The sequence below is a fragment of the Electrophorus electricus genome, chromosome 24, assembly GCF_041902795.1.
Source record: "Electrophorus electricus isolate QZ-2024a chromosome 24, ASM4190279v1, whole genome shotgun sequence".
NCBI classification, from domain to species: domain Eukaryota; kingdom Metazoa; phylum Chordata; class Actinopteri; order Gymnotiformes; family Gymnotidae; genus Electrophorus; species Electrophorus electricus.
Window position 1 is genome coordinate 11,635,363 of NC_137520.1, and position 23,531 is coordinate 11,658,893.

Here is a 23,531-nt window from a genome sequence, read left to right on the forward strand (position 1 = left end):
CCGATAATGTGCAAGATTTGTAATTACACATTGAGGCAGCTAGGACAGTCGAGTTTGTAGAGGAAGAAAATGTGCTTGTGCGTGTAGGGAGCACAGGGAACCCCCCCGCCCGGGCTGGTTGGCAAAGTGGGAGCATGGAAGATGAGGAGGTCGTTGAAAGCTGGGAAGAAGCCGCCGACAGTGGGGTAACTACTGGATAATCGTAGCCAGACCAGTTCGGTCCAAAACCATGTCACGGATGCGGGGGAATCGCTTGTGGGACGCACGGTGGTGATACACTGGCCCGGGCTAGCTGGCTAGTCAGTAGGGTCTGAGGTCGGAAGTAGGCCACGGTGGAAATGGATCCGAAAAGTAGTGCTGGTGAATATATAAGTGCTGTCTTAAAACCGGTAGGTGAGGGGGAGAGGTTGATAGTAACTATCTAGGTCAGCTAGCTGGAGAATAATAAAAACTAAGTTGTTTCCTTGTTGCATCAACGAGGCTACGTTAACTAGCTGGCTAACTTAGCTAGTGGCTATCTGTGTATATTTTTATTATTAGCAAGTACAACGTCTCTCTTTGGTAGGTAGCTGGCGTGAATTAAGTAATGACCAGGCGGGTCGTAAGCATTAAACTAGCTAGTCACTGTAACTTTACTGTAGTTCGTCATTTTGTTTCTTAATTTTACTTTCACTTGATTTAGCCAAACAAGCAGCTAGCGGAAACCCTCGATGGCAGTGTGCCGCTGTGGCCGTGACCGGCTATCTAGCTATAAATACAAACGTGTTGAACGCTCTGGATGGTAAACAGCGAATTGTTTTAGACTTTATCTGGATTTATGGATCAGTACTAGGGCAGTGTTATTAGGTTTAAGTTAATTCTTGTTTTGCAATGCCGGCAAGCTGACGTTAGTTTAGTGATTTGGCGTTAACAACGTTACTTGGTATTGGATATATTCTTGTACCTATCCATGCTCGATGTATAAGTTAATGTTCTCATAATTTTCCATTTCGCAAATACGTCCATTTACGTGTATAATAAATTAAGGTGATGCGTGGAGATTTAAAGAAAAAAAAAGTGGACGACCGGTGTGCTATGCTAATATTTTAGTTACTTTAGTATTCCCTTACTGATCTCCAGCGTGAGAGATATTTAGTAGAGTGATGCAGACGCGCATTACTGCACACTAGCTTCTGAGTTCGGGGGGTAATTAATCGTCAGTGGATTAATTTACTCTTGTCCTGATTTAACGACTAAAGAAACTGTACAAGTTCCACACACCTGGTATAATATATTGGTGTTTTTTTCTTCAGAATATTTTACCCATATTTTGCTCTCCACTCTTTATAGTCCTCTTGTTCAGCAACTGAACTTCAGCACTGTAATTCATCCCTGCTATGAATTTAGCTGCTGCGCTAAGGCTGTATAAATAACTCTCTGAAACTGAGACGCTTGGCAGTGGTGCATTGGGACTTCTTGTGCACACAAATGTTACTCTTAATGTTTTGAAAAATTATGCTGATGCATGTTTTTAGCAAAATTGTTCTTGCAACTTTTACATTCCTATTCCAGGAAATGGAGAGAGGATTAGAAGAAAAGCTACGGATTAGTCAGAAAGAGAGGTAGGTTGAACAAGAGCTTTTCCTCTTCACACTTGTTTGTTGTTTTTTTTTACCCTAAACAGTTTTATCCTTTTTCTTTCTAGGCTTTCAAGTGGAGGGTCAGGTCGTTCTCCAACAAAGGCAGCCATCGTGATCCAAGAGGACTCCCTTCCAGCTGCACCACCTCCACAGATACGCATTTTGAAACGACCCACCAGCAACGGATCCTTAGGATCTTCTGAAACACAGAACCGACCCTCTCCCCGAGTGAAGTCCTTAGCACAGAGGGAGGCGGAATACGCAGAAGCCAGGAGAAGGATCCTTGGCAGTGCTGATGACACACCCCAAGAGAGACCCAATTCAGACAGGTAAGTCAAATTCTATGCACTCTTCACCAGTCCTTACATGCTGTTCAGCCATGAAAGTCTAAGAGGACTCAATAATAGGATATGTGGGCTCGTCCTTGGAGGAGTTTGTGGGGCCTAAGGAGGAGACCTCTTGCTGTAGACCTGTTGTGGGTCTGCTGTCTTGTTTCTAACATTATTAAATACTCAGGATGTTGTTGAGCTGCAAGACACTGAACAAAATATCAATGTTTTTAACTTGGCCTAGGGATGCTGCAATAAACTGAAGGGCATTTAATAAGTTGATTTGTTTTCAAAATTGGTAGTTTGAGAATTACATGTTTAATCTTAAAATATATTTCTCCATATTTAGATCACTGCGTGTGAGCAGCCACACACCTTCAGAAGACACAAGATCAAACAACCATGTGGTTCGTCAGCCAGCAGGTCCAGATGGTACACAAGGCTTTCGCCAGCGCAGATGGGAATAAAGGTCTGGGTAGAGAGGAGAGCTAATGATCCATCTCCCAGCATAACGCTGCAGTTCTTATCACTTTTTAAACCAATATTTAGTATGTGGGATATTTAAGAAAGAAGAAAAAACCTCTTACCCATTTATGGCTCCTAGGCCAGTGTGGAATGTAAAAAGGGGAGGAAATAGAACACGGAAGAGCGAGTGGGGCAAAACCTTTTCTGCCCCCATTTTACACTGTGATGAGGACAACTTCTGGACACTGCTCACTGTGATACCAAATCACCCCCTGCCCCGAACCCCAACAAACTGCAAATCACCCCCACCCCCTCCTAATTTAACTGTGACTGGCGACCCGTCTACCAATGGAATGCATTGTATTTTAGGCTATTGTGTGATCTGGAGATCAGCCATGACCCTCTCTGAGAAAGACGGTTGCAGCATTATGTATTATGATGCAAGAGAGGCTATGATGTAAATGTATGAGGATGGCACAGGGCGTCAGCTCTCAGCAATAATGATATCTTGCTTTATAAATTTTTTCAATTTTTTCTTTCCATAATGTTCTTCCCATGCTTTTGTACTGGTCATATTGGTCTGTTTTAATTTTGGCTATGTATGGCATAGTCTGCTAAATGCCATACACTTTTAATTAGTAAGGGAATGGTGAAGGTTCTGTGGAAACAATTAGTTTAAGTTCTGTTGTTTTTGATTAGTCTCATTTTTAAATCCTGGGTCTTCCTCTGACTCCTAATTTTTATAAAAAGGGGGGAAAATAGGAATAAAATTAGAGAAAACAATTATCATATTAATGTTTTTCTGCCTTTTTATGAGATTCAAGAAAGCAGTTATCAAGCTCTCAGTAATGATCAATTATTATAAATAAAATGACCTGTAAATGTGCTGGAAATGATCACAGGAAGACATAAAAGGGAAAATGTTTTGCTGGCTCCTCATTTCCCTTTTTGAGATTTTACATCTGTTATTTTTACCATTTTCTTCACTGAAGTCAGAACTCAGGTCTTTGAGGAAACCGAGAGACTGAATAAACTATTATTGTTTTTAGTTTTTAATTTAGTGGTGGTACAATAGGGAGCTTTTCTTAAATGTAGCTTATGACCATCCACAAGAGCACCTCTAAACTGGAGTACTGGATAGCGTACAAGAGATTATTTAACTGTTTTTAAGAAAAACTAGACATTCTACAGCAGCAATGGTTCAATATGACTTCAACTGAAGTGTTAACTCCGTTGCTGGCTCTTGCAATATAGCATCCACAGAAGAGCCAAACTACTGTACATTAATCCCATTCCCTTTGCCAGATACTCATTATGCTGTTTTTCAAAGATGTCTGAAAATTCCCAGCAATGTATGGGAATATACCCTTTAATTTGTGCAGCTGTCTACATTATATTGCATCAAATCAACCAGAACACTGTCATGATCTGCAAATGAACATGGAAATCTGCCTGTAAATACTTTACAAAATACCCCTTTAATAAAGACTTTTTAAAATAATCATCTTGAATGCTTTAGTTTTGTAAATTTATAGAAATTAGATATTTGCATGTAATAGCAAATACTAGAAAGAACATTTTAAAACATTTTAAAATTTGATTTGATCACAACTTTAATCAAGTTAAATTTTAATAATGTGTATGCATACTGTTTTAGCATGATATAAAATACACTCTCTCTCTAACAGTCAATTTGATGTTTTTAGATCTAGTTCAGAGTCCTCCCATTAAACCTGTGGTTTCCACTCCTGTATTTTTATTTTCTCCATTTTAACACACAATTCAACTCATCAGCTATATAGAAAGCCACTGAAGAGACGGCTCAGGTGTGTAAGCAGAGAAAATAGAAATACACAGAGTAGGGGACTGCAAACCACTGCACAAGTGTTGGGAGGTAGTAACAAGACCAGTGGCACTCTTGGTTACTGAAAGTTGATGTGTGGAGATGAGGTTGTTGACAGCAACTGATACTAGCTAACACCAATGACAGAACACTGTGGTGGATATATCAACTGGTCTAAGGGAGGCCACGAAGGAGTTTCTGCCAGGAGGGCATCCAAGCGTTTGTATTGTTTTTTCGAGCTACGGTTCCCCCGAAGTATGCGCAGGCAATCCGGCGCACATTTGTCAATAAGAGCCTGTGAAACAAACGACACAGCTGAGCACAAAGCCAACCATCCAAATCACTCCCTCCAGTGACTCACAAAAGCAGCATATTTCTGGTGTTTGAATGAGAGAGGCTGGACAAAGCCTTTTTACCTCCAGCAGGCAGCATATGAAGAAGTTAAGAGCAGCAATGGCCACTAGCAGCAGCTTGTAACTCATGTCAGTGATTTCATACAGCTGCAGCATCTTATGCAGGAAGGTTTCAGGGAATAGCACCAGCCAGATCATAACCCCAAACTGGACCAGCAGCACAAGTACAAACACAACTGGGGGGAGTAATTAGAAAAGATAACAGTTTTTTTTAAATTGGTTACCTAAAAATTAAAATGATATTTGAAAGTGTAGACTAATGCAGATTTCAAAGATGCAAGGGTTAGTGTAAAATATAGTTTGACAAGATGTTCCTTCACTAACTCACCATTGTGGAAAAGTGGTTTCTTGTAAGGGTATCCTTTTGTTACTACTATAGACATGATGATGTACTGTAACCCTGACACAGCAAACACGCTTGTGTCCTCCATATTTGGCAGATTGTGTGAGCCTGGCTCTGTGGAATTTAGAGGAATGTACCTGGAAAAGGTCAACAAAGAAGCAAAAATGAATCAGAACAAGAACCCCTGGGTCAGTGCTTAACAACTACAGGGCCTGAAACTCACCATTCCTGTGAGGTTGTGATAAGGAGAGCAGCCACCTGGCTGAGGATCAACAGAATGGTGTGTAGAACCAAAGAGGACAGAACAGGCAGAGCCAATAGGCTGGCAGGGGGGCGCCGAGGGTGGAGCTCATCGCTGGGACCACCCCTCCCCATCACTATAGCCAGCACTGTTACCATGGCTAAGTCAAAGAAGAGGAACTGCAGGTCGCTCAAGTTTGTTTTCACCTAAGATGGAAGATAAAGCATCAAAAGGTAATTGAAAAAGAACTTACATTTTAAAAGATACTTCAATCATGTAGAAAGACTAATCAGTGACAGGGGCATTCAAATTTACTGCATACAAGGGAGATTGTTTCATGTTAGGTAATTAATACAGCTTGATACTGCTAAATGAGACTAGAAAACCACTCACAGTATAAAGGATGAGTACAGAAGCAAACTGGATCAAACTGTACAAAGCCATGTACTTGAAAAGGCTGAAAGATGTCACCAGTGAGCATCTCCCCTCCCTGATTGAACAAGGAATGGTCAGCCCAGTATTGACATACAAAGAGGACAGACTCCAAAGCTATTCAATGAAATGGCGTCTTTCAGATGCTTTACCTGATAAGCAAAGGCACACAGCTTATGTTGTCAGACTTGGAGGTGAAGGGAGAGGCCACAGAAGCCTCAGCCTCTGACAGAGAGACACCGACGTCTGCAGCCCGCAGTGCTCCACAGTCGTTGGCTCCATCACCGCACATGCCAACTCGGTAACTGCAGAGGAAAGGGGAGGAAACATTTTCACTGCCATCACCAAGGAGAACAAGTCCTTTGTTTTAGGGCACATAAGTTACACTTTCTGTTAAAACTAAAATATTGCTTTACATAATCAGATCAGCAAATGGGTAGTTTGTGTACTGTATGCATGATCTGCAGGATAACTGACTTTTCATGGCTAACTCCAACCCTGCCATAAACTGCTGTAAAATGCAACATCTTGCTGCTTTTGCGAGGCAAATGTAGTTCTATAGCTTACGTCTTCTGATATTCATGCAAAAATAATTATTAATAAATCATTATTCCTAACATTTAAACTTCTACACATTCATCGTTTGCAGTGGAAGGTTCACCCAATCTAAAGTTTAATAGATTGAAATGATTCTGCTGTGCATATTTGTCTTACTTTTTGTTTTTAACCCTGGACATGGAATACAGATGTATACCATAGAACTGCGATGTTAGAACAATTTAGAATCTGCTGAAAATGTTCTTTGCAATTAGTTTCTGTCTTTTCTTCATATTCACCTGTTGAGCAGTTGTCATGAAATAGCACTAAGAGGAATTACAAACATCTTGGTTGCAAACACAGAATGGCACTGGACAAGTGCTTCCTATTATGCATTTTTCAACATTAGTTATTAAAAGTTTTTTGTTTTTTTTTACTAAATTTGTCTTCACTATTCAGTCTGACCATGTGTTTTCATGAAATTCCATTTAAAATCACAAATGTATTAAAAAAAAAAAACCCAAAAAAACCCCAGCAACAATTTTGGCATTGGGGAGCCCAATGTCTCATGGATAGCAACAATGTTTAACATCATTGTTCCCACAATGATGTTACTTATGAGATTTCAACACTCATAATGGAAACAATTAAAACTAGTTTTCAGTGTACTTGTTTCTGTCTTGAATGCTCAATTTAACCACAATTTGGCAGTCAGACATTAGGTTTCCAGTATTCCTTGGCTGTCAAAAGAATGCATGCCAGCAAAACAACTAGCAACTTGCAAAAGTAACTGAAGAGATAAAGCATTATAACAACACATTTTGTTACTTCAGTGAACCCTGTTGAACTGAGGATTTGACTAGCAAGATTATTCACCAGACACTGAGCCATTTGGCTGAACATGAGGTGTGCAGGAGTGGAGCTGTGGTCATTTAGGAATGGGACGGGTAGATGCAGGAATTGTCCATCAGCATGCTACTTCACATGAAATAGATATACATTTCCAGTAAATTACTGGAGTTCTGTTTGTAATTCACATAATCCGAAGGTGCTGGAGATCTGCTGGGTTGTGCATCTTAATAACTGTTGGAGAAGGCTAAACATGGAACTTATGAAACCATGTGACCTTTAACGAGACTCTGTTTAAACATGTATCCTAGACTTACTTCAGTTTCTGAAGACCTCTGACCAGTTCAGTCTTTTGGTCTGGAGACATGCGTGCATATATTGTGCCTCTCATTAGAACCTGAAGCAGAGACATGCGTCTGAATCATTTTGGCAAATCATTCTGCACATCAAGGTATGTTCATTAAGAAACCAAGATGGAGAAGGAATCAATACATATTCACATATAATATTGTCATTCACCTTTGGTAGGTACTCAGGGAAATGATCGCACAGTGCTGCAAAAGACTTTCCATTTATAGCCAAATGATACTTAAGACTGTTCTGGTAAAGGCCCTGGGGAAGAGACAAAGCCTTCAGCATGCATGCTGCTTTTGTAAAACAAAAACCTTTGCAAACAAAGAAACAAATTTGCTTTGGGTCACTATAAGCACTACAGTCAATATAGTGTTAACAGCAATTATGGGCAGATATTGCTTTAAACAGTGAAAGTAAAGTAAGCCTGCATAAAAACCTGTTCCAGGATATCCATGGTCTCCTGTGTGTTGATGGTAGCATCCCTGCCATCCCTTTGCTGAAATTGTAAGGATGCCATGGAGTTGGCAGCAGGGGGCGATGCATGAACAAAAATAACTTGCTCATGTGGCAACAACATTCTGCAGGACTGTGCCACATTCAAGGCAGTGAGAATGTTATCACCTGACACAAAAGGAAGTGAAAGACAGTTAGCTCTGACAATGCTTCTGGCATGTGAAAAAAGCTTCCAGAATCTAGCTGTGCACAGAAACCTCGGACAAAACACACTAGTTTAAAAGAAAAAGAACACTAGCACAGAAAAAGAACCAATTACACAAGTAGAGATGAGCAAAGGCATCATAAGCCACAGATGCACATAAATCTGGAGTACAACAATGTAGTGCCAATGTTACCAGTAACCATGACGGGCCGGATCTGAGCTCGTCTCAGGTCACCAATTACTTCTGCACTTTCAGGCTTCACCTGGTTCTTCATCACCAACAGACCCAAAAACAACAGGTCTTTCTCCACCTCGGCCCTACCAATGAACATGTTTCACATCATCAGAAATCCAGAGGTTAAAATTTGGCCACAGTGCAGCAGGTTTTTGTGTTTTACTGGTGACTGGAGAAGATACAAAACTGACCTTGTAATACTCCTGAGATCAGTTTGTGCATCCATCTCCTTGTAGGCAAGTGCTAGGACCCTGAAGCCCTCACTCACAAATTCAATCAATGTGTTGGAAAACTGAGGAGGCACTGCCAGGCACAAAGAAAAGGGCACATAAACCTCTCATGTGAAAAAATGTACAACCCCTTCATTTAGCCTTTTACACCACAGTTAAAAAAAAGAAAATCATACATTCTCAAAGTATCTATTGGCCAAGAACATCAAACATTCTAGTCCTTACCACTTTCTTGCAGACAGTGGCTGGCCACCATCTCTGGTGCTCCCTTGAGGAAAATGTGAGGTGAGTCTCCACCAGGGCCCACGGTCACCACACTCATCCGCTGCAGTGTGGAGGAGAATGGGAAGCGGCGCACTATGGCCACAGGTTGGCTGATGAACTGGCAACAGAAAGAGAAGGTCAGGTACTCTCCCTAAGGAAAGGTCATTTTCATGGGAGCATTACAGTGTGCAGTACTCACTATGCCCGTAGGCTGGAACTCAGCAGCAGGTGGCCTCATCACCATCAGTATTCTATAGCTCCCAAACTCACTGATTACTCCTGTTTCATTAGTGAGCTCCTCCAGTTCCTACCATTCCCAAAGATCATACCATCATATATTCAAACGCAAGTACACATGTGTATGCTTTGCTTCCATTATGTTTTTGATCAATTATATCAAGATATTATACAATGATATAATTTCTCTTTTTCAGTGTAAGATTAGCTACAACACAGCCAAGACAATGCACATGTTTTAGAGTTCTGCCAGATCTCACTCTACTAGAATCAACTGGTAGCTAAACTGTAGTCCATCTGATTGGCACTTTGTGTATGTATTCTCCATCAGTGTCACAGTTTTCTGTATTATGGGTGGCAAACCACTCTCAGTCCAGCAGTGACACTGGCAGAAAAAACTCCAGCAACACGGCTTTGCCAAACACTCACACCTCTTTTGTGTCGCAAATAGTTTCCCTGAATATAGCCTAGTCAACAGCAAACATGTGATATAGACATGGTACAGCATGGCATGGCCAAATATGGTCTATACCATGTATAGTCTGTACATTTACATTGTGTGTGTGTGTGTGTGTGTGTGTGTGCATGACTAAGAAACAAGGGAGAAAATAGGTTATCAAAACATTCTCAATTAAATATTTCCTCAAGCAACAGACAAAGAAACCTGAGGTCAAACTGGAAAGAGCTCCTTACCCAGCCTGTGGACTCTATCATTTTGAGCTCCAAGGGGTCTCCAATGGCCTGATCACCTAGCAAGGCCACAGAGTGGCAGGAGGCCAAGGCCATCACCATGGGGCCAGGGGGCAGAAGACGGGGGTCTGGGATAAGCTCATCGAACCTTGTTCCACTCACACACTTCACGCCCCACACATCTAAACCCTCCTCGGTCAGAGTACCTGTCTGAATAAAGAAACGCAACATTACAACCTACACTAAAGAAACAGGGTGGGTTTCTTGTTTGTTTGCTCATACCGCATGACTTACCTTGTCTTGTCTTATGGATTACTGTAGAAGAATGTCAAACCTCAATAAAATATTTTCATCATTTTTCATTTCATTGATCTCTGTTGTTGGTTTTATAGGATGTACATTGAAGGGCCTAAATACAGGGCTCTCAAAACAACTTAGCATCACTTTGAGTAGATTGCTTGGAAACACTAAGCCATCATGCCAGACCAGAAGTAACTTTTTTACTCAAAAAACATGATCTTTGGCTATGAACCAACAACAAACAAGGGGTCTTTTTTACTTGGTCATCATTCTAAAAACCAGAATAGTGAGTAACTAACAATAAGGAAATGAAATAATGTCTTGTTCTGCACCCAAGAAGCTGTTCAACAAGTCTTTCAACAAAGGTTATACATTTGTCAAGCTGGAGTTTGGTTTGGGAAGAAAAATAAACAGGCAGGCTTTAAGCAGATATTTAAAAGGTATTAAAGATATTCATGCTAATTTGCCCATTTAAGCATTCAGGCTACTGTGTGTCCAGCTAACATGGCACTGACATTAGAGGGAAGTCCCCACCCCACTCAGCTGTTCACCTTGTCAAAACAGAACAGAGAGATTTTTCCGCAGACATTGATACGAGGGGGGCTTATGCAGAACACCCCTCTCTTCTTCAGGCGCCGCTGGGCATATAAAGTGCCTGTTGTTAGGGCGGCAGGGAGGGCAGGCGGCACCACGATGGTCACGATGTCCAGGGACCGGATCACAAGCTCTGGCCAAGTGGTCTGATAGCACAGAGACAGAGAAGATTTGATTATTGTCTACTATACTAGAAACATTTACAACATGCTTTACATCTTTTTACTTTAAAGATTTTTCTAATTAATAATAATTAATAAATGCATTACTTACGTTGCTCCTATAAAGCATTACTATGCTGTAAATTGTGCCCAAGGTTGCTGCAATAAAATAATATTCATTATATTAGTCACACGTTACCAAGCGGTAGTATTTCTGTAAATGTAAATATTTTTCATGTATATTTTTCATCTCAACTACAAAACAAACATAAAAGTAATTAGTGTTAAATAATATCAGTTTACCCATGCATCCTAAGAAAATTAGAAACTTCATGGCATCCTGATAGAAGCGGAAGTTAACTGGCTGAGGGTAGAGAATAGAACTGACAAGGTCACCTTTAGCTGTAAAGAAACCTGAAAAGCATAAATGCATTTATGTTAGGGAGTTGTAGATTAACGTGCTTTACTAAAAAAACCCTCAAACTTAGTTTCAGTCTGTGCATCATGTTTGCAGAATTGCAGTAATATATCAGTCTTTCCTTTTAGGGATACCTGTGCGTGTGACAACTACTACTGCTCCATTCCCACTGGAATGACCCCCTTTAGCCTGGATGACCTGTGTGCCACAGAACAGTGTGTGTCTGCGCTGAGCTTCAGGGCTGTACCTCTCCTTGTTATCAGGCAAGGGTGTTTTCATCACAGGAACACTCTCACCTGACATGTAGGGGGAAAGAGGACAGAGGTGTGGAAGAGACCGAGAGAAGGGCATTATACTGTGCTGCACTCCCAAAGGCTTCTCCAGTAAAGTGACCACACACTGAAAATATACAGTATACGAAAATATACATTTCTTATACGAAGAAAAACACACGACTATACATCCATATGCACACATAAATCGCCATTCGTTACAGAAACATGATAAAGAAATCTTAATTCATCCATTAGGAGACACGGTATTGAGATTAATATGTACCAAGCCTCCCTCTGTAAAAGTCATTTTTCGCGGCCTCCACCCCTTCAGGACTGTTTCCAACCCTAAAAAATGTAAAACATTAACTTCATGTCCTGCCACCGGAGACTTCTCATCCCTGTGTGAATTTTGTGTGTGCATATGGCTGTATAGTCATGTGTTTTTCTTCTTATATCCCTGTTTTTGTGTGTAAGAATACATTTACTGTATATTTGCAATATATCTTTTAATTGTTACTCATTTCTTGACTGCATTTTAGATACCAGCTTGTCATAAGTCTGTGACAGCACAGATCACATGACTTGCTGGTCATGTGGTCTAGGGAATTTCTCTCTTTTTTTCATAGTATACAAGTGGGCTGTTGTTTTGTATCCCACTAGCACTCTCATGAAGGCTTAAGGGCAGAAACCTTTGTGTTATGTATTAGAGTCTAATTATAGCTTGTGTATTATACGAGAGCTGTCCGTCCATTTTCACAGTGACCTATTAAAATCAGACATTGTGGTGTCTCACCTGTGAGCATGCTTTCATTGACCATGCACTCCCCAGCCAGCAGGGCAGCATCACACGGCATGAGCAATCCCTCAGATGGGACTATCACACAGTCTCCTGGAACCAACTCCACCGAACTTACAAGCTCTTCCTCTAGAAAGCGTTTAAAATGCGTACACACACACACACACACACACACACACACACACACACACAGTGTCAAGCACTGATTTAAGACTTAAGTTACTTCAAAGCATAAGAAACCAAAAAAAAAAAAAAAAAAGTCTTTCCAGATCCTTAAATAAATGACACAAAATATGTCTTACTGTCTTATTTACAGTAAAGTTAAAAGGTGTTCTCTAAAAAGGCAGCTAGCCTTTAACTATTACTTCATATGACTGGCCACATCTTAGGCCTTACATAGCAGACATCACCTCCAGAGGCTCTGCGCACGGTGACATTCACCATCAGCTGGGCCATGCTGTGCAGTGTTGTGCTTTGCTGCAGATTCAAAACAACAACAAAAAAGGTATTGACAAGTGAACAGCAAACATGGAAAGATATCAATCCTACAAACATACTGTCACTAAACCTGTCCTGTGGGACATTAATGGTGCACATTATATGACAATATTCACTTGCCTTCCTGATCTCATACAGGGATACAGTGATGGATATGAAGGATATTATAAAGATGCAAACTGCATAGTAGTAGTATTTATCTGACATCCACAGGATGATGCTGAACACTTGAAACATGTAGAATGGGTTGAGGACCTGCATGAAGATGAAGAGGACACAATCACTATTGGGAAGAATTTATAAGAAAGGGTTAGAGCAAATGTCGTTAGATGAGCTAAATGTTTTCTTTCTGTAAGCTGAGCTATTAGAAAATGAAGAAAGCCTCATCCTAAAGTCCTGCACAAGATGGCTTCAACAAGAGATGTGAACCACTGTTTTTCAGTGTATGATGGCACCAAGACAAAAAATAAGATACCTCTTCAACCAGCAACCTCAGGCAGGATTTCACAGGCACATCAATGATATTATCTCCAAAGATCTGTCTCCTGTGGACAGAAATGACAGTAAGACTCAAACAGAAAGGAGATGTCTGTGTGTGACATGACTCACATGAGTGTCACATGTTCTGAGGTTAAACCTTGAGCTTTGGTCCAATCGAGTCAGTCCTCGCTGAAGGCAATGCAAGTCAGCACAGGTCCAGCCTTCATTAAGGATACTGGCATGACACAAAACTTCACATTAAATTTTAGTAGCGAAAATGACTACAAAGATGAAAACAGATTGTTCTGAGAGAATCTTGCTTGCTTTTGTTAAAGCACCTAACTTTGCAGAAAGCCCCTTTCCGGGGCATCCACACATATCGCATGCCCTCGAACACATAGTATCGCAGCAAGGTTTTCTAGGGCAAAGAAACAGTCAACAATTAACACACTTGGAAGCATAAAAATGGAAGATTGTTTTGATTTGTCCATACATTTTACCTGTTCTTCATGTAGATGAACATCGTCTCTCCACTCATCGTCTTCCAACTCACCCCTAGCATGGTCAATACTGCAGGAATTAACAACAGGCATTTTTCTATGCTCATATTCCTCATATCTATGCTTTGCTGCTTAAGTTTACACCATAACCAAACAACCATGGAAAGTGTGATTAGCAGTGGGAAGCTTTGGCCAAGCTACAACAGACAATGCATGTCACGGACACACTGATATTCAGAGAAGTATAGGTGGCAAAAACAATTTTCCTTTAAATACCACTATTTCTTTAAAACTCCGGGAAGCAGATCTAACTTCATTGACAGCAAACACATCTGATTAGTGCCTGTGTTCAGTTAAAACGCTGTTTATTTTCCTGTATTTGTACACATGGCTGCAAAACCGAACTGGCCTAAGGACTTATGGTCACTGCTTTTACAGTGTAAACTTATAGGGAGAGTCCAGGATGTTTGTTCAGCTCTTACAATGGAATACAGCATGAATTATGAAGTGGTGAAAGCAACCGTACTCTGGGCATAGTAGTACTTAAAAATAAAATTTTTGTGGCTTAGAAAAGCCTGCTAGCCAAACGTTTGTTGAATTCACTCAAGGGAAGACTTTACTTTTTGACAAATGGTGTGCTGCCAGCCATATTGCGAGTTGTGGGGAGCTTAAGTAGTTAATCCTCCTTGAGCAGTTTAAGTGTTGCCAACTAAACCAGCTAGTTTCATATATAAACAAACAAAGATTGTTTGGAACTTTATCCAATGCAGCTGTGTTAGCTGACAAGTGTGTGGACACAAAAAACCGTGTTTAGTACTTCGTTGCAACGTAGAGAACTATTTTTCTGAAAACCCAGGTAGCTCCTAGTCCTTCGAAATCCTCAGATGTACCAGAATCCTGAGAATGTTTCTAATGAACGTGGTCATTTGATTGCCGTCTACTGTTTGACAGGGTAAGGACACTAGCAAAGTTAGCGCTGTGGGGCCCGTGAACAATAATCACAATGGTCTTGGTGGTTTAGAACAGGCAAAAATTACACCTCTGTTCCATCCTTTTTATTTTCTGGATTTGTGTCACATGATGACATAGTTAAGATGACCATACAGATGCTCAGAGACAGTGGTGCTAAGCAGTCGCTCACACTAGATACTGTGTTGCTTTTCTCAGAAAAGAGCTACTGTAGCAGTGACATGTTAATTTAGGGAATACAATTGCTTGTGTGCCTTTGCACAATGTTGGAGACTTTTTACTTAAGGGGTGTCATTAAAGTCGCCGGTTGCTGGGGTTTCACTCATCCTCAGAAATGTCCTAGCTGAGGATAAGTTTTCACTCATCCCAAAGTAGTTTCTGAATCCATACCCACTACCGAGGATAGTGTTACCTCTAATTTCATTTACCCAGCCTGTGTTTTAATCCGAGCACAAACATTTCACGATGTGATAGAATTATCTTCTTCATTGCTAAATAAGGATGATCTGAGTTGTGATGACTGAGGGTATCAGAGATGACAAAAGCATGCAGTCCACTATAACAGACCTTTTTTATAGGCACCCTGATATACTGGCCGATCGATGACGCCTTTCTGCCGCCCAGAAATCAGACAGGGACTTTAGACCACTGTTTTGGTGTTGCCAGAAATTCTACTGATGATAATCATGGTATGCATTTTGTGGATAACAATGTGCTGATGAGGAAATGGTGTTCTCCCTCTTGACACACCTTATTCAGCATGATCCACTTCACAAATATAACAAATAGGCCATCTGAGCATATCATACAAGTGTGTGTTGACCTTTGCCAAAAACTTGTCCTGGATATGCTTATTTACTTATGCTAATGTATGGTACTACTATGTTTCCAGAGGCTATTCTGATTTAAAATGTACAATCTAAGGCTGTGATTAAGGTTCTCATTAAGTTTTGCTCAATATTTGGCTTGTCAAAACCTATTCAATCAGACCATGGTTCAAACGTCACCTCACATCTGTTTACGCACGTAACAGAAGAACTCAACAGTAGCCATCAAGTATCAACTGCCTACTACCTAGGGTCACAAGGTGAGCTTGAACAATTCCATCAAACATTTGAAGACTATGTAAAGAATTCACAATCTCTTAGATGGCAAAAAACTGGGATGACAGAGTGCCCCTCACTTTTACAAGACGTGATGCCCATTAAAGGCTCTTCAGAAGCAATGGCCGTCTCCATTTAGACCACCAAGTCTGTATTAGAGTATGTTTGTGCTCTCAGGGAGCGCATGTGTCTAGGCAACAAAGTGGAGTCCTCTAGACTAGAGGCTTCACAAGACAAAATGAAGAAATGTTACGTGTGGATGTGCATTCTTTCAGCATTGGTGATTGGGTCTTAGCTGTTACCCATATCAGGTTCCACCCTATACACCTGTTTTTCTGATCCACACAAAGAGAAAGTTTAATGACGGGCTCTTTTGCTTTGACCCATAGAGGACTGTGTTGACCATGTGGGACCTGATGCATTTGTCACTAAGCTCAACTTGCTAAAAGGGGATTGGCAAGTGCCACTTACCCCTTGAGCCTCCTCGTGTGATATCACCTCACCTGGACTATAAAACGGCCTACAGCTGTGTGGTTTACCCATCTTGTGTGCTCACTTGCCTTTTGTTTCTGTTTCATTGTGTTCACTATTAGTTGAGATATTCTGTGAGTCTACTTTGATTGTATAACTGGTTTCTAAGACTGGTTTGTCCCTTTTTTTCTGCTGTTTACACTGTGTATATAATGTGTATATAATGTGTATCTAACTTTGTAAATATTCCACCTTTATTTATGTTTGGTATGTTCTGTCGCACCAGGTTGGTTGCTGTTTGTTTCTCCAAGTGTACTATACGGACAATTTCAACCGGTTGCAAGAGTTCAGAAATATGTTTATGGGCTTCACCCAAACATCACATGTGCTCTCCAGTTCCTCTCTCCCACGCAAAGCTTTTATTAGCTTTGAAAAAGAACCAGCAAGTGAAATATAATGCAGAGCAACCAAGTGTTTAAATCAGCTGTACTGAATGTCTGGTTACTGATCAATGTTTAAATAATTCTGACTTTTTTTCAACAGAGACATGGCTTAACATAATGAGTTCTTATTTGCAATGAACACCCCTCCCTCTCTTAACTTTTTTTCTATTTTTTCAAAAATAAATTTAAAAAAGACTGCAGTGTCACCTTTATGTTTTTTTGCAATTTATGCTCCAAGCAAATTCTTCTTGGGAAATTTTTATCCTCATAAATAGCTGATCTGCATTATCTGCTATGTCATAGCTACTTTTATTTCTTCATATATTTAACATCCTGCCTCACATCTACAAACAATGTATTGTGCAAATACTCATAAATCATTCCAATAAGTATGTATGACTGATGTTAGCACTACCACATACTCTTGCATTTTATGTATGTTGTATAGTTTATATTGTTTGTCTTGTACAGTTTATATAGTGCATGTATAGTCTGTATAACGTCTGTTTTGTTTGAGAGTCAATAACAACCAGAACCAATTTCCTTCTGTGTTAGTATGCTTAGCCAATAAACCCAATTCTGATTCTGATCTGACCACTTGCATTTTCCTTCAAATGTCAAACTATATCTACACAAAAAGCAATAAAAGTGTTTCCCAAGTGTTCATACTGTTTATTCTGCTGTAACCTTCATGGACACAGTGGTATATTGTGGATTGTCTTACTAGAACCACATCAGATTGAATATACACTGTTGCCTCACTGAAAAACAAGACTCTCTCAGGCAAAGTCAAAGGCCTCTGGAAGAATACCAAAAAAGGATTAAAACCAGTGCAAATTTAGACTGTGGAAGATCAGAGGCGCAATCAGAGCAGACAAAGCTAACAGTTGTGTATACACTAAAGCTGAAACAATTATTCAATTTCATCAACAATGTCCACAATAAAATGTTGTTGAGAAATACTTCCTATATATGCTAACTTTACCCTTTCCAAAATACTGAAGCACTAATAATGCTAGTAATTAGAATATTCTAACCCAAATACAAATGTATATTTTAGTAGTCTGCTTCAAAAACCTATCGAACAAGTGGAGGTTTGTCAATTCCAATTGTTATTGAATTATTATTAATTGTTATTATATGTCTTACCAGAGGATTGTATTTTGTGTGTAAAGAGCACACAAGTCAAGAGATGCATACATTTGAAAAGAGGAAATGACTGTTAACACTATTGGGTGTATTTATGGTAACAAAATTATTTGTATGGGTTCTGTAAGTGAAGCAAATGAAAGAGAAGAAAAAAAGAAGAAGAAGGAGAGAGAGAATGATGAATGTAGAAGGAAAACTGACAAATACAGTAATATGAATATCAAACCTATGCATGCATATCAGCACATTGCAGGTTCTTACCTCCCTTGCTCAGTCTCTTCTGTTTGTACTTCTATAACAAACTGCTGTCCATGACTATCCTATAAAAATTGATCGAAATATGTTACAGGCCACAAAATGAAATTTTAGAGATACATTTCCAGAAACAACACATATTATTCTTAGTGACAGCAACTCACTATTATATCTGAGTGGCAATAATAATACTTACTCTTAATAGTAATGTATCTGCCATTGGAATGGGACAGGAGGTGCATTTCGCCAGAACACCTAGACGAGGCCGCCAGTTAAACAATACCAGCAGCAAACCGACAGAACAGACTGCTCCAAGGTGACAAAGCCACACCTTCCAGCGCACTGTTTTGTACCCCTGGACATCCTGGCACAGAAAACCATAAAGCAAGATATTATACCATGCACACTACTTTCTGCATCACTTTTATTCTACAGTGTTGGTATTCTACAGAGAGATTCTGCAACTAATAGAACTATTACACGTCAAAATTATTTGCAACAATGCAAAAAAAAAAGAAGTACTTTACGTCCCTAGAGAGTCCCATGTTAATCTTATATGTGAGTGATTCACAAAGAAACGTCTGGTGGGTAAATATTCCTATTTTCATTACCATGTGAGACACAGAGGGAGCGCCTGCTGGACCAGAGTTCAGTACAGTGGACCCAGGATCCTTGGGGCTCGGCCCACTCAGCCCCTGATGGCAGCTCCCTGTAGAACAGGAGCAAAATGTCAACTTTTAATCTGGTTTACTAAGAGTAGCGTAGAAAGAACAGTCTATCGCTGGAGAAAAAAAAATCATCCACACCCCTTCTGTAAATAAAAGGAGGAGGATCAGCAGCAAGGAGCAAGGACCATAGCAGGTAATTCATGAGACTAGTCATGTGACTTCCCATTATTACCAAAACATCCCTTTTAGATAAGAACCAGTGCAAAACTCAGGTATCAAAGGGCACTTTAAGTGGTATGGACGAACTGACCAGCACAAGTGTGATGGAGTGTACTGTGTACAGGGGTACTGTGTGATTTGTGACAAAACATAATATACAAATGAATCAAGATGGCTCAACTAAAACAAAAAGCTTGATTAAATCAAACAATGAATTAAACCACATATAGTACATAAAGACATTCATAAAAACATAAATCCATCACCAATGGAAGCAAGACACCCAACGAGTGTGCACTAGACAAAAGGATTTACTTTCGGCCAAGTCAGTTAGTTAAACAGGGGCGTGGTAACTGCTGGGTAAGGAGAGAGAGAGAGACTCAACCAGAGTGATCAGCAGTGATGCCAGTCTATCTGGCCTACTTTCCACAGCCACAAAAATAAAACAAATGAACTTGTCCATTGTTCTGAAGAAATAGCTAAGAAAACAGATGCTTTGGACACGTGAATAAGCAACAAACGCAACAATAAAAATGAAACCTTTTTGCGGGTTGGTGCTAGCACCAGTAGTGACATGGATTCGGTTCCCATGGAACACACATACTGTCAAACTAGCTAATTGGTTAAGCTGCATAAGCTAAACACTGCAAATGTAGGATGGTACACATGAAACAAGCCAGCGTTAACTGTGCCTAATTAGCTAGTTTTACTTCTGCACATCTCCTTTGCAGGGTTTCAAAAAAGGAAAGTGGAATTGATGCTGCATGCTTCTTTTTCCTCTTTTTAAGATCATGTGCTTATTTTGTGAATTTTACATGGAAACAGCTGGGTCTTTCAAGAAAAAAAAACAACACTGGATGGATCACAAGATCAAAATTAACAATTTAAACATCTGCTGAACAACAATAACATTTTCACTTCTCCAAAGTGCTAGGTAGCAAAATGATGATAAAATAAGATTTCATTCTCTTATGAAGCACTTAACCTAGATTCTAAAGAGGACACATTCTCATAAACAGCTGCCTACATTATGCTTTAGTGTCAGTGCTTGTGTGTAAGTGTCCTGTATTATCTGAACATCCATTTAATATATTTAATTTCTATCTTCAATTATGCTTACTTGTGATTCAATGACAAAAATAACAATTATGCTTATTTTGAGTGTTTGCAATAGCTAGTTAGTGCATTTATGCAAACACAAAGTACTCTGCAGTTTTTTTGCTTTCTGAAAAATACATGAGAGTTGTGATAATGACAAAATACAACAGCCTTCAATGCAATAAATTAGTTTTACAACTGGTCACATGCAGTACAGTGGCAGTATGACACTTAACCAAACTACACTGGTAGGAACTAATAATACAGCAGGCTCACCTCAGATGATTTTACTGAGCAGTCTGTAATTTGTTTTCGTCTGCTTGTCTTCAAAAGTTAAGCCTACAGTTTTAGGGGACAGAAATGTGTCTGTGGCAGTTGTCATGGCCTCTAGTGTAAATGCTACCACAGTGAATTGATCACTGTAAATGAAGGAATAACATTTGTGGGATTCTTTAGAATAATCTGATGATATTGCTACTTTGTAGATACTGTTTCCTAAGATGAGATATGATCTGGCAGTTCTGAATACTGGAGGTGTGTGTCAAATGTAGAGATGTAACCTTGGCAGACATCCCAATAATGAACAATTAGATCTCTTCAAGTACTTGCATTTCCAATTGGTTTGAAATATACATCCTCACTGTCTGCATTGTGTTAATGATTCTCACAGGCAACAGGTAAACTTCCCCAGTGGCTCAGTTAAAAGAACTGAGCCAGATGCCAACATTTCACTGATATAGAAGTATAGCAGGTGTCGGGCTCCCAGAGATCATGCTATTATACAGCATGTACGTACTCTGTTGAGAAAGGTGTCTTCTGTCTTCACAAATTGTTCTCTTTCTATATCAACTGCCCAATTTGGCCTGGGCAGAGCTGCAACTACAATCAATTATATATTTCACCACTGGAGAGACCAGCTTTCACATGGTTCTTGATTATCTGACAACACAGCTAACATGTGGGTGTTTTTTTTTCTCTGTCAATGTACTGGCTGCACCTCCTGAGGCAGTCTGGCTGGTCTGATCACATTCCTGTGACAAATGTAGGCTTTGTACACTTATACTTTTGTTTGCATTTTTCAAATACAGATGTAATTTTAATGCAAGATATATATGGAGCCAAAAAGCATCTTCCATTTATAGCTATTTCATTCAACATACTAGATATTATGGGCTTCAGTCCTTACTTCACAATTCCAACGTGGCACTAAAGTCACATAAAAATACCAAATATCAAATCAAATACCAAATTACTGACAAAGAAACCACCATTTTATTTTTTGAATGCCCACATGTGCTTGGCAAAGGCAGACTTCATGTGAAAGGTCTTATGGTTTAAACTTGTGTATTATGCCAGTCACCCTATCTTCGTACCACTGGTACTGAAACAACAGAAATGACTGATTCTAATACAAACATATATTTTAAATATGATCTAATAAAACCAGGGGGGCATGCTGCTGAATGCAGATATTATGTGAAACTCTTAACAACAACCCAACATGAATGTATAACAAAATTACTCTGGGATAGTATGCAAAGCTTGTATCAGAGTTATTATTTCCACGTGACTAATAACATCTGAAGCTTCGAACTGAAAGGGTGCAGGATTTGGCACTGTCCTATATTTCTTAAGCCAATAGTTCCTAAAAGGGTGTAAAATCCACAGATGTCTTTTTACCAGAACATTTACAGCACTTTAATGACTAAACACCATGAATGGTCAACATTATGTCTTTTGGAAGTATGAAATCAGTTTAGTATACATGTTGTAGTGCAGTTTTTAACCCATGGCTGCTATAATTTCTGCTCTGGTGTTGGCTTCCAACGCTTCGAGTCGTTTTTACACACACACACACACACACACACACACACACACACACACACACACACACACACACACACACACACACACACACACACACACACACACACGCGCGCGCACGCGCACGCTTCATTAGACTTCATCTGTCTATCATTACCCTAACACAATGATCCACGAAGTCGTCCTAGATAAAAGCATTAACTAACTACTCAAACAACTGCTACATGGGAAGTAGGCATACAAGCTGCAGTGAATATAAAAATATAAACTATTTGTTCTTACCCCGTGCTTTCTGTCGTTCTTTGGGACCGGTTTGGGTCAAAAATAGCTACTTTTAGCAAACTGATACAAGCTGTGCCATTATTTCCAGGCCAAGTTAGACGTGAAAGACAATCTCAGGTCGATGTACCTGGCTAGGTAGCTTCGTGGACAATGACACCACCAAACAACTCCGCCTGTTGTCTGCACTGACAGCCTTCAGGGCTAGTATCTGGGTGGGATATTTAGCTATGCCAGCTAACGTTAGCTTTGAAGACCTTCGCTGTGTTTGGAACCCAGTTTTTGTTAGGTTAGTTCTCCAAGTGCGGCACTACAGAGACAGGACAGCCATAGTAAAACTAAACCTCAGGGATGTAATCAACTAGAAGTTAAACATTTCTAGCTACTAACTTAATCAACGAATGCCGGCTAGTGCAGCACTCAAAGCTGCGTGTAACCTAGGTTAATTATCTAGGTTAGCTGGCTAATAGTGGTTTGAGTTTACAAATCATGTGTTGGATTTTTTTTATTTTAAATCAATGATGGTTAGCTAGCCAAGTACGACAACCCACAGAATACGGTGCACTCACCGAATGTATCCATTTCCTAACGTCAGCGATTAACCTAAGTCCATTTTGTTTACTTCGCGGCACACAAGCTCCCCGTCCCAGTACGGACGGCGCCGTGATTACCAGTTCACTGTGGTGGAAAAGAATAACGGCTACTGGGCGACGCGTGCGCGCGACGACCCCGCGAGCCTCCTTCCTCCGCCGACTCCGGAGACGTGCTGGCGTGTGTGAATAGCGCCACCTCGTGGACATCACAAATATCGTGATTTCTTTTTTGTTTTGTTTACGTTTTAGGCCCCGATTCACCGAGGACCTGATTTGCTTAGATAGCGCTAATTTGGACAGTGCGAAACATTTCACGTGGAGCTTGTAGGCGCTTTGCAGGTGGTTTTACAAAGAAAAACTTGCTCGAGTAACATTATGTGCAAAGACAATATTTAAATAATGCCGAGCAATGCTGAGTTCGGATCTGAGATGTAGAGGAAACGAAAATGAAACTGGACTGAAATTTATAATGACAGAATGAGAGGCGTTGGTTGGACAGGCAAATTAGTGTAATTAAGAGGCGCATTTTTTAAAATAAATAAAAAGCCTAATGTCAGCTCTGTGGGTAAAAAAAGTAAAAAAGAAATACCAAGGACGTTTGGAGAAGAAGCCATGAGAAGAACAAAAGAAATCAACATATACCTAAGCCAAACGTAATTGCTTTGTGAGCCATATGTATGTTTAATATTTTGGCTCTTT

At 40.0% G+C, this 23,531-nt stretch overlaps 2 protein-coding genes across 5 annotated transcripts; one reads left to right on the forward strand and one right to left on the reverse strand.

Annotated features, from left to right (window-relative positions):
• Positions 1-33: 33 nt before the first annotated feature.
• Positions 34-3,914, forward strand: szrd1 (SUZ RNA binding domain containing 1). 3 transcript variants are annotated; one of them, XM_027014510.3, is made up of 4 exons: positions 34-185; positions 1,552-1,601; positions 1,685-1,948; positions 2,298-3,914. In XM_027014510.3, exons 1-4 carry the CDS (start codon positions 135-137, stop codon positions 2,413-2,415), a joined length of 483 nt encoding a protein of 160 aa, XP_026870311.1. In that variant the 5' UTR covers positions 34-134; the 3' UTR covers positions 2,416-3,914. The 3 variants fall into 3 exon arrangements, with proteins under 3 accessions (XP_026870311.1, XP_026870312.1, XP_026870313.1); XM_027014511.2 differs by lacking the exon at positions 34-185 and adding an exon at positions 192-389; XM_027014512.3 differs by lacking the exon at positions 34-185 and adding an exon at positions 222-360.
• atp13a2 (ATPase cation transporting 13A2) lies at positions 3,873-22,991 on the reverse strand. Of its 2 annotated transcripts, XM_081707083.1 has the most exons (30): positions 22,809-22,991; positions 22,243-22,260; positions 18,763-18,860; positions 18,348-18,515; positions 18,158-18,216; positions 13,762-13,831; positions 13,600-13,679; positions 13,419-13,496; positions 13,257-13,326; positions 12,902-13,036; positions 12,694-12,760; positions 12,281-12,412; positions 11,347-11,508; positions 11,098-11,208; positions 10,907-10,953; positions 10,591-10,779; positions 9,743-9,949; positions 9,012-9,119; positions 8,774-8,930; positions 8,510-8,621; positions 8,277-8,401; positions 7,862-8,046; positions 7,591-7,683; positions 7,389-7,468; positions 5,838-5,990; positions 5,647-5,743; positions 5,236-5,459; positions 4,998-5,149; positions 4,673-4,845; positions 3,873-4,551 (listed from the first exon to the last, which is right to left on the reverse strand). In XM_081707083.1, the coding sequence occupies exons 1-30, from the start codon at positions 22,819-22,821 to the stop codon at positions 4,384-4,386; spliced, it is 3,531 nt and encodes a 1,176-aa protein (XP_081563209.1). In that variant the 5' UTR covers positions 22,822-22,991; the 3' UTR covers positions 3,873-4,383. The 2 variants fall into 2 exon arrangements, with proteins under 2 accessions (XP_081563209.1, XP_026870310.2); XM_027014509.3 differs by lacking the exon at positions 22,243-22,260 and having other exon boundaries at positions 22,809-22,990.
• Positions 22,992-23,531: the final 540 nt, after the last annotated feature.